Source organism: Equus caballus, chromosome 19, assembly GCF_041296265.1.
Source record: "Equus caballus isolate H_3958 breed thoroughbred chromosome 19, TB-T2T, whole genome shotgun sequence".
Lineage (NCBI taxonomy): Eukaryota > Metazoa > Chordata > Mammalia > Perissodactyla > Equidae > Equus > Equus caballus.
The window spans coordinates 32,964,057-32,975,090 of NC_091702.1; the positions used below are offsets into that span (position 1 = coordinate 32,964,057).

An 11,034-nucleotide genomic window follows, 5' to 3' on the forward strand; every position below is an offset into this window, starting at 1 on the left:
TCTGATTTATTGTAGGGAAACACTCCCAATCTTCTTATTTGAATCCAAACTGACTCCTATAAGGGGGTGCAACCATTTGATTCTATTATGTATTCTAGCAGAGTTATGCTGGAGCATTGACATAGGGCAATGTATATTATTTTATTATTGATCATTTTTATCTCTCCCTTTTTATTTTAGTTTGGATATGAGAACGAGAAATCAGTCCCTGACACCTGGGAGCCAGCCTGGCACTCACCACTCAGCATCGTGTTCTCCTATTGCACATCAACAATTTCACATGACATCTGTATCAGACAAGGTCATTCCGTGACCTTGATGGATCTAGATAAAAACAAGAGCACGCTGCAATCTTGTCTGAACACACAAAATGTGAACATGGTCCAAACCGTAGAAATGACGAAACATCTCCCCATCTTGGCTGAGTCCAGTGACTGCGGCTCCTTTCTAGTGATAGCTTTAGCCTCACCCCGGTCTGCCCCCCTTCTGGATAACATTTCTTAAAATACCCAGTTGCAGAATGATTCCTGCTTCTTGACAGCATCCAATCCAAAGCAAAACACCGCTTCCATGAATCCCCCCGAAAGTCACCTAACACAAACCTAAATCCTGCGAGTCCTTTCTATCACGCTTCCTACGGTGTGTATTCTCCCTCCTTGTAATGAGCACTAAATTTAACTTGTTCAGCTACAAGTGTGTTCCCAAGGGTCTTTACTGGGAGGCATTGACAGATATTATATGATATCTATCTACATATCTGTACGGCTTTTGCAATTATGTATGTAGATATTATGTAGATTATATTACAGTAGGGTTCCCCCCCCATCCACAGTTTTGCTTTCCATGGTTTCAGTCACTGTCAGTGAACTGTGGTCTGGTAATATTAAATGGAAAATTCCAGAAATAAAAAATTCGTAAGTTTTAAATTGCTCCCCTTTCTGAGTAGCAGTGATGAAACATTGGCCATCCTGCTCCATCCCTCCTGGAAGTGAATCGTCACTTTGTTCAGTATTGTCCAGTCACCCACCTGCTAGCCACGTAATAGCCGGTCATCAGATCACTGTTGTGATATTGAAGTACTTGTGTTCAAGTCACCCTGTTTTACTTCATAATGGCCCCAAAGTGCAAAAGTAGTGACGCTGGCAATTCGGATATGCCAAGAGAAGCCAGAAAGTGCTTCCTTTAAGTGAAAAGGTGAAAGTTTTCGACTTAATAAGCAAAGAAAAAAAATCACATGCCGAGGCTGCTAAGATCTACAGTAACTTTTATTACAGTATGTTGTTATCATTGTTGTATTTTATCATTAGTTGTTGTTCATCTCTTACTGCGCCTGATTTGTAAACTAAACTTTCTCATGGGTATGTAGGTATAGTACTGTCCACGATTTCAGGCATCCCCTGGGGGTCATGGAACGTATGCCCTGCAGAATAGGGAGCACTACCGTACTATGAATTTCATTTCAAGATAGTAAAGGGGCTTTACAAAGTATTTGTTATAAAAAAATAAAAGTGTATTGAATTTGGTATGACCATTGATAGAAGTTTTCTGAACTTGCCCCTACCTATAGATAAATCATGGGGTGCTGGTTTGTCCGCATATAAATCCTGCGTGTGAATGTAGACCTTGCATGGGACGCCACTTCAAGGAGCGGGTAGTTTCAAATTGCACACACACACACAAATGTCCTCAAACTAAATACGGAACAAGTTATTCCGCTTTGCAGCTTAAGAAAAATGACTGGCCAGGGCCTGCTTGCAGTGGATCCTGTCCTCCTGTGCCCTGGTTTGGATCCCTTCTGTCACTGCTTCATGCTTCCCTGTTAATTAGACATACTGGGCACGACTGTCAGAGCACTAAACCTTGTTACTCCCACTTAGGACATTCGTGCATCCCTATCATTTGTTTTCCAGATGTGTGCTTTTCTTCTGACCGACAGTCACCACATCTGGCATCTCAACCACTCTGCCAGGAACTGACTGTTAAATTAAACGAGTAGGCAAAAGTGTTTTGATGACCTCGTGGAACAAAACTGCCATCCTTTCTTACTTGTCTAAAATTAGCAGCTAAAGAGGGGGGAGGGTCAGTTAGGAAATTCCGAGAAGCCTGGATGACTAAGATAAATTATGTTTTACGAGTGAAGAAAGTTTCCCTGCTTATGTAGGCGTTCTGTTTCCCACCTGCCTAGCCCTTCACGCCCATACCCTCCCTGTATCAGCATCCTTTTGCCACTTGCTGGTTCCCTTGGTAAGTGCTGGAGAGAAATTTGTCAAAGAAATTTTTCTTTTAATGGTGTGTAGCACGAGGTGATTTAGATTACTTAGGGCTAAGCATCAATATATGATCTTAAGTTCATTGTTTATTTCCTACCCAACACCCTCCCACTCTAGGTCTGCGAGTATGAGGACCTTTGTTGTGTTGGCTGACTCCACCCAGGTGCTTAGAAGGCGCTGGAGAAATACTTATTGCCTGCATGCATGACTGGATGAATCCATCAATCCATCAGTGATTCATCCGTCTCCCTCCTCATTTCAGGCCTGTGAACCTCTCAGTACCAGAGCCCTGGGAGAAGGACGCACGGCTTCGAGGGCACCTCACCTTGGGCACCCACGCGCAACGCAGGACGCTTCTTCTGCCGCGCAGCCTCCGCCTCCCGCATCTGGTGCCGTGCCAGGCGCTGAGGACTGAGGCGACCCAGGAGGGAAGGGCACACTTCGCCCTCCCGGCCCATTCCCAGACCGCCAGGCAGGGCCTCCATGGCGAGGGCGAGAACAGAAGGTGCCCTGCGGTCAGACAGCGGGAAGCGCGCGCTCCTCCCCGGGCCTGGCTTGGGCGATCGCGGCCGCGGCCCCCGCAGTGACCCCCTGGGCAGAGGTGGGCTCTGGGTTGAGTACATGACATCCGCCCCCGCCTCTGGGAGAGGGGGGACTCGCGCGGGATTGTGGGGCCGTGGCACCCGGGCTATTCTCAGGCCAGAACCCCTTTAACAAGAGGGTGGCAGTGGAGTGCAGAGGACACAGCTGGGGATTGCCTGACAGAACGGGGCTCCTTGCTTTCTTCACAGGTCACCCCCTAGATATGTACCCCTGGTAAACTTTTTATTTTGATTTCATTAAAAAAGAAATCAAGCGTGTTACCCATATTCTTTTCTTTTGTATATGGTAACACAATCAGAAGTGCCAAAAAAACAAAAAGCAGTGAAAGTCAAGTCTGTCTCCCACCCCAGTCTCGCATGCTGCCACACGGAGAGCGAGCCACTCTCTCTCGCTCTCCTCACCCACCCCTGTCTGTCTCGGAAGTTGGTTCTTGGGAACTGCGTCTCTGGAGAGGGGGGTTGCCTGGGTTCTTATTCACGAGGGCCGATGGGGTGGGTACACAGGGCAGAGAGAAGGACGTTCTCCGGGTTGAGTGCCGGCTCCGCTCAGTTTCTTCAAAGAATTGCCAAGGAGGGAAGAAAGTGGCCTCGCCATCAAGGCAGTGAGGGGTAATCTCTGGTCTGTCTGGAAGCCAGAAGGCAGTCCTGAGCAGTAGTGGGTGGGGGAGTGCATGAGGGGAGAGAGAAGGAGGAGGAGGAGAAGGGGCGAGGGGGAGGGGGAAGAGAAAGGGAGAGATGGAGAGAGAAGGAGGAGGAGGATGAGAAAGAGAGAGGGAGAGAGATTGAGAGAGGGGCACAGAGAGGGAGAGAGAGCCCTGTGAGGACTCAGTCCACCTGGGTGAGGCTTTAAAGGATAGAAAGACCTTGAAATATGGATCATTATCCTTCCTGTGGTCCCTTTTGTACTCACAAGCTAGTGAGGAGAGAGGAAATTTGATTGCAGTTTCTACTCGCTGTATGGTGGGCACTCAATAACCAGGGCTAATGAACTAAAAGAGTTAACTATATAAAGTACAGTCATCAAGCTAAAATAACGCTCACTGTGGTCCTGGAGTTAACTTCCGGTCTCACTTTACCAAGATATTGGTCAAACCCTTTGCTGGGCATGACTTAGGAGGAAGTCTTTGTCCTAAGCATCTTCATTGCTTTCTATTCTTTCATCATCCAGTTTTACTGTGTGATGGTACCAAGACCCGAATTTTGTTGATGCAGCTGAGGCAACACTATGGGACACTGCAGGACCAGTTCCACTAGTCTTGGGAGATTAAGTTCCCTGCCAATGTCCTGGGGGCCATCCTTCTCTGGGAGGAGAAGGAAAGCAAGGAGGAACTGGGAATAAGAAATAAGGTTTTGCTGGCTACTCCCAGTCTGGGAACAACAGCAGTATTTGTTTTCTGTGTTACAAGTTCCTCCTGCCTCCCACCTCCCTGGCTGCCCCTTCTTGGGCTGCCTTACAAGGGCCTCTCTTCGTTTTCCCGATGAGATGTGGTGCCTCTGAGAGTTGTGTTCCAAGCCTCCTTCCCTACCCCCTCTCCCTGGGTGAGCTCATCCATCCCTGGTGATCGGGAATGGCTTTAGTGACCAGTGATGGTCCCAGACCTCCCTCTCTACCCATCCCTTTCTCTTGAGCTCCAGACTCATACATCCACCTACTTCCAGAACAACACCTCAAACCTTGTGTCTCCAACCGGAATTCATCTCTTCTCCTCCAGCCCCTGTCCCAGTTTTCATTTTCTCAGTGATGGCATTTATCTTCCTCCTCAGCTGTCCAAGCTTTGGTTTCTTCCCCTCTCTCTCACCCTACCGACTCCAGCCATGAGGTCCAATCAGGAACCATCTCCATCAGCTCTCCAGTCCATGCACTTTTCTTCTTGTCCAGCCCCATCGTGTCTTAGCCTCTGAATTGGTCTCCCTGCTTCCAGGTTTGCCCTCCTCCAGGCCTCACTCCACATGGAGCCTGAGTGATGTTTCCAAAATGGAAATTGGATCATTACTGTTGGTTTCAGGATGAACACCAAATTCCTTCCTGTGGCCTGGAAGGAATCTGACCCTTGTCTGCCTTTCTACCTTCATGCTTGCCACTCCAGGCTCAAGCACCAAGGTCTACCGTCCCACTTTGGTTCACTTCCTTCAATGTTTAGGCTATGACCTGGGGACTTCCCCTTGGTCCTTCCCCCGCTCCTGAATGTTCCCCCCATCCCTCCTCCCCTGGCCATACTCATCCTTCATGTCCCTGTGGGGACATCACTTTTCTAGAAGCTTTTCCTGCTCCCCAAGTCTGGCTTAGCTGCCCCTCCTTACAGCCCCTTTCAGATTGCATTTAGCTCGCTGTTTATTTACCTTTCTTCTCCCACTGGACCATAATCAGCTTGAAGGGAGGGACCCAGGCATCTGGGTCACTTCATTATTCTCAGGGCCTAGCAGGGGGTCTGGCGTATAGTAGACGCTAAATAAATATCGAGTAACTGCTTGAACGAATAAATGAAAGAATTGAATATGTCGAAGTAAATGAAGACCAACCAAAGGAGAAAAAGCCTAACTACTCAGAGCTTGCTATAGCAAGGGAGTCAGCCACCATCATTTGCTTTTTGGCGGAGACTGAAAGGCAGGCAGAGGAGCAGGAAAGCTTCATAGTGGAAAAGAGGAAAGGCTTCAGTAGGTTTGACTGGAGACCGTCGGCAGGGAGAAGCTGTAGGTGGGCTCACTAGAAGTGGGGCATCCTATGCGGTTGGTTAGGGGCGCATACTTAGCTTTCTCTGGTTGGTCCTAAAATGGAAGTGGGGCAAAATTAGGACAGCGTTACTTCTTCATCAGGTCCCGCCCACTTTGGGTCTACTGTTACGGGGCTTATTGTTTTGCTTCCTGGACTGGTCACTAGAAACAGCTAGCTGACTTTCTACAAGTCTGAGTTATAGACAACAGGCTGGCTTCCTGGGCCTGCAACCGTGGATGGTGCATTGGTTTCCTGGGCTAGCTGCTGCGGATTGTGAGCCAGAGTTTTATTATTTTTTTTCTAAAGATTGGCACCCGAACTAACAACTGTTGCCAATCTTTTTGGTTTTTCTTAAAGATTGGCACCTGAGCTAACAACTGTTGCCAATCTTTCTTCTTTTCTTTCTTTCTTTTTTTTTCTTCTTTATCTCCCCAAATCACCCCCGGTACATAGTTGTATATCTTAGTTGCAGGTCCTTCTAGTTGTGGGATGTGGGACGCCGCCTCACCGTGGCCTGACGAGCAGTGCCATGTCCACGCCCAGGATCCAAACCGGCGAAACCCTGGGCTGCCGCAGCGGAGCGCTCAAACTTAACCACTCGGCCACGGGGCGGGCCCCAGAGTTTTATTTTTATATGTGGTCTGGTTATTGCCCATTGTATATTCGGTCTCTCAAACTAATATTTATTGAGCATCTACTGTACCCCATGCTCTCTGTTAAGTGTGGTATCTGTGGCACTTATTTCTCACAATACCTCTGTGGGGTAGGCGTTGCCATTTCTGCTTAACCCTGATCACCTTCTCCTTCGAGGCTCCTGCTATCCACGTGTTCTGTCTTCTGCCCCTCCTTTAAGTCCCCCAGAAAATTCACTGAGGGCTGGGGCTCCAGGGTTCTCCTCCAGCCTGAGGTTGCCCTCTTCCCAGGCGTGTCAGTATCCTTGCTCAGTTCCCTCTCACAGTGCTGGTCTCCGAGTTCTGGATTTCTTCATCTTCACTGACTTCTACCTCTGAGTCTTTTCAGTCATCTGTGCCTTAGTCATCAGGCACATCAGTCATCATCGCCAGGAAAGTCCCCATCTCTGAGAGACAAACCCTATTCTCCACTCTGTCATTGAAATCCCTTCATACCCTTTTAGCTCTCTAAGGCAGTAATTAATTCTGGGTAAGGGCATTACGGTAAATTTCAAAATACTTTAAATAGTTTTTGGTATTTTCTAAGATGTCTAAAATGTACAACATGAATAATCCAAAAAAACCCCTCTGAACATTATTTTTTAATCTTTAAAAATAAGTGTCACCTACCTGCACACCTGTTACTCTGGCTCTCTCCTTCTAGATGGAAGAGGATTCCATACAGCATTATATAGTCATAGTCGCTCTGCAATCAGAACCCATAATGATGAAGTTCCTTTAAAATGAAGTTACCGTTATTATTTGGGAAGGTCTCCAAAAATCACGAGACATGCAGTTGACATAAATCACGTTTGAGTGGCCATGTTCCAATATGGTGTGTATGATGGTTAATTTTATGTGTCACCTTGGGCTGGGCCATGGTATCAAGTTGTTTGGTCAAACAAAAAGTGTTTTTCAGATGTGATTAACATTTAAATCAGTAGACTTTGAGTAAGCAGATTACCCTCCATAATATGGGTGGGCCTCATCCAATCAGTAGAAGTCCTTAAAAGAAAAGACCGAGGTGCCCTGAAGGAGAAGGAATTCTGCCTCCAGAGTGCCTTCAGACTCAAGATGGCAACATCAACTATTCCCTGGGTCTCCATCCAGCCTGCTGGCCTGCCCCACAGATTTTGGATTTGCCAGCCCTCACAATCTCATGAGGCAATTCCTTAAAATTTCTACCCATCTGTTGGTTCTGTTTCTCTGGAGAACCCTGACTAATACGCTGGCAAGGGCCAGACGTGTTAGACAAAAATTTCACCACACAGCACAGTTGAAGATAAATAGGACCTACCTCTGGAAATTACTTCCCACCTCTCCCCCTGGCCATGAGTCTTCTGTACCTCTAATTCCTCCTAATTAAATAGGCCTAGCATCTGATAACATGAATTTAAGTTTGTTGACTGAGGGATTATGCTTTCACAGGTGGTTTTCAGCCAGTGTGTGATGTCATTAGCTTTTTAAGCTCCTTGTTTCCAAGTTGAAGAAGGAAGAGTCTTAACACTATCCCTGAATAAAGAGTGTTCCCCTAACAGGCTGAGAGATGTGTTTATCGTAAGGCATCCTGAAAGTCAATCTGTGTTAAGCCTTCAGGGCTGGGGCACAGCCAGGTTTGGCACAGTCTAGAGTTTATACCATTTGGAGGTCTCTCTTTAGAAAAAAGAGCACAGAAATGCCTTACTTTTGCAATATTTCAGTGAGAAGTGCTCATAGGAACACCTTGTTCTGGCCCTTCCCAGGGCTTTGGATGGGAGATGTGAAGCGAGGGAGCCTGGAGCTTAAGCTTTATTAGCTTTAGAGTAAATCTGCCTCTGCTTCTGGGCTTTTCCGGGTGGGGACAGAGAGAAGCGTGCTGGCCTCTCCTGAGGTTGGTTCCTGCTTCCTTGGGGAGGAAAGCTGGGGCTGGCATGCTTCCAGCTGCTGGAGGAAGACACATTGCTTTTCCTGGAGATCCAGAGTATTCTTCCCCTCTCAGCCCTGCCAGTGTGAGGTGCCGGAGCCTTGCCCCACCCCCATCCCTCCCCTTGCTCCCCTCTGTGCCTTCACCCCTTGTCCCGGAGTTTGCCAGGGTCTGTTTCCCACGCTCTTGCACACTGTTTCCTTAGGGAGTGTCCAGGGATGTTTCAGATGACAGTGTGCCGCCTGTCTTGTCCTCCATCCTGCAAATGCCAATGCCTCTCTATACTTAAAGCTTTTCACTCACTGAGGACAGCGTGGGAGGTGGCGTAATTGCAGCTGCTCCATAAATGGGCACTTTTCTCTATGGTCCTTCTCCCCACCTACGGCCAGCATCTCCTCCCTTCTTCCTGCCTCTTTGGACCTCCAAGTGCTGGATTTATGCATCTTACAGAAGCAGATTCATGCTGTTAGAAGCGGTGGCTTTCTAACAGTGCCCAGGGATAAGCATTTTTATACAGTTTGCTTTCACTATTTCACTGGACGTACTAGCACCTCCTCTCCACATTCTGGGAGAAGTTCAAGGACTGGCTGAAAGTTTCTGCAAATTCCAGGGGGCTGGCATTCTCAGGTTTCTCTCAGCTCTGAGTTCCCGCATCTTCAGAACCACTGAGCTCATTCGACCTCACGTTTCATGGCAGTTCTTTCCCCTCCCCTCCCGCCAACTGAAATATGGCCTTTCCTCCGATCTCGCCCCAGAATCACTCGCGCGAGACTGATGGACGTGTATCGTAGACTTGACTGAAGGAGTTGGAACACTGAAGTTGTTTGACCTCACAGCCGAAAACAGACAGCTGAAAATTATGTTTGTCATCCTCGCTTCTTCCAAACACCTTTGGGAATTCCTCCCTTACCTCTTTTTTCCCCAGACTTGAGCCCTTGCTGAAGTGATGGCCACCCTTTTCCCCTCCTCCCTTACTCCCTCGGAAGGCAGAAGGAGCCTCACTCAGTTTGGATTGAAAAACAGCAACAACGAAAACAGAAGCTCTTCATCCCGCTGTACTTAGTGTGAATAAAAACAGAGAGAAGTCAAGACAACAGGAGCCCTCACTGTGATGCAAAAACAGACCCTCTCACGTTCACACACATTGAAACACTTCAGCTGCAGGCACACACATGCACACATAGAGCCGGCCCCGCCGCAGACAGATAGAACCCTCCTTGAGACCCCAGTGACTCTCCATCTCCCTCTGTTTCCTTCTGTTGGATCCCAAAAGCTTCAGAGAAAAGCACTACATCTCATTCTCACTCCCTACAGGTCCATGGCCAGGAACCAGACAGACTGAATAGGGAGACCGGGAAGAGACAGACCTGGAGAGAGGCGAGCAATAAATAGAAGGAATCCTAGGAGCTGGAGGGTTTATTTAGGAACAAGGAAGAGGACTCCTGTGATGGAAAGCCACATTGCAGATCCAGGACATTTCTCTGCTGTGTACACGGTGGGCGTCCTCAAAACTCTCATTACAAAGGGCATAGCACAAAGACAGATTCCAACCCTAGACGGTCCCATCCTGCAGCTCGGCGCCTGCTCTGAATTTCTCCAACTCTTCGCTGCTGGAGCCCATGGGGCATGGCTGGTATTTGGCACCTGGGGCCTCTCTCCAGGAGGACCAGTGATGGTGCCAGAGGCTGCAGAGGCCATAGACAGTGGCCACCGTGGCGGCTCCAAAGCCCAGATGCCAGCAGAAGAAGATGGTGAGGAAGGCGAGGTCTGTGGGGTTGTCTCCTTTCCAGGGCTGCCCGGAGGGAGGAACGTACATTACCACACAGAGCTGCAGCAGCCAGTTGCTGAGCACCTGCCCCATCCAGGCCTTGAGCACCCAGAGTGGAGGCTGGTCAGGGGCCCAGACCTCGATGGTGAGCACCAGGCCGAGCAGGATGACAGGCACTATCAACAGGAGGTGTACGCGGATCTCTAGGGTGCCCTTGTTCTCAATGTGGGATGCCATCAGCAGCACCAGCACATGGAAGGCCAGGGCCTCGGCTGCTCGCTCCAGCTTGATATTCTGCCGCGCCCAACACCACTGGCTCAAGATGTCCACCACACCACTGACTAGGAAGAACCCGTACATGGTGGCATGTTGCCAGCTGTCCTTGAATAAGAATGGTCGCTGAGGGTCCTCCCAGTCTACCATCATCAGTTGGTTTTCTCCTGGTGGGTAGAAAAACTCGCCCACGATGCCGATCACAGAGATGACTGCCTTCACGACCCCTTCCACAGGTACCGACGGCCATGACCTGTGTCCTCGCTTCTCCCTTGGGGGTAGAGGGGGTTTGAGGAACCTCTGTCCCCGTAGCAGGGCCAAGGACATCAGCACTGAGTAGTAGAGTGAGAAGATGAGGAAGAACATCCCTGGCATCAGGTGTCCCTCGAGGGTACCCATGATCTCGGTGTGGGTGTCGAGGCCAACAGGGTGACAGCTGGCAGATAAGCAGCAACCTCACAGGGCTCTCCTCACAAGCGAGAGTGGCTGCTTCTGAGCCGTGGAGAGATGTTCTTGATCCAGCCCCACCCCTAACTCACACACGTGGAAACACGTACCACCTGCCCTGCTGGAAATGTGAGTCACTCCCTGGGTGGGATCTCCTTCAGGGATGCGCCTCTGCACCTTGCTCTATTCCTTACTTGGGTCTGCTAGGCCCAGAATTTCAGCCTCTGCATCTCACCACAGGCATTCGTTTCCCCTTTCTCTCACCCACCCCTCCATCGCCACCCCTCTACAAAGAGAGGGGAGGGAAAGAGTGAGGGTGCTCCAGCAAAGAGGTGTGGTGACTACTCTTTTGTAGCAACTGTCTCTCGGTGGTAGGCACACTGCACA

The 11,034-nt window shown here is 49.1% G+C and overlaps 1 protein-coding gene across 1 annotated transcript; it reads right to left on the bottom strand.

Annotated features, from left to right (window-relative positions):
- Nucleotides 1–9,557: 9,557 nt before the first annotated feature.
- Nucleotides 9,558–10,714, bottom strand: LOC100067260 (transmembrane epididymal protein 1A). The gene has a single exon (XM_001497358.5). It carries the CDS (start codon nucleotides 10,597–10,599, stop codon nucleotides 9,712–9,714), a length of 888 nt encoding a protein of 295 aa, XP_001497408.3. The 5' UTR covers nucleotides 10,600–10,714; the 3' UTR covers nucleotides 9,558–9,711.
- Between the last annotated feature and the right edge of the window lie 320 nt (nucleotides 10,715–11,034).

What these genes read in the sequence shown, in the direction of transcription:
- LOC100067260 (XM_001497358.5), bottom strand. Translation starts at nt 10,599, where the DNA reads ATGGGTACCCTCGAGGGACACCTGATGCCAGGGATGTTCTTCCTCATC.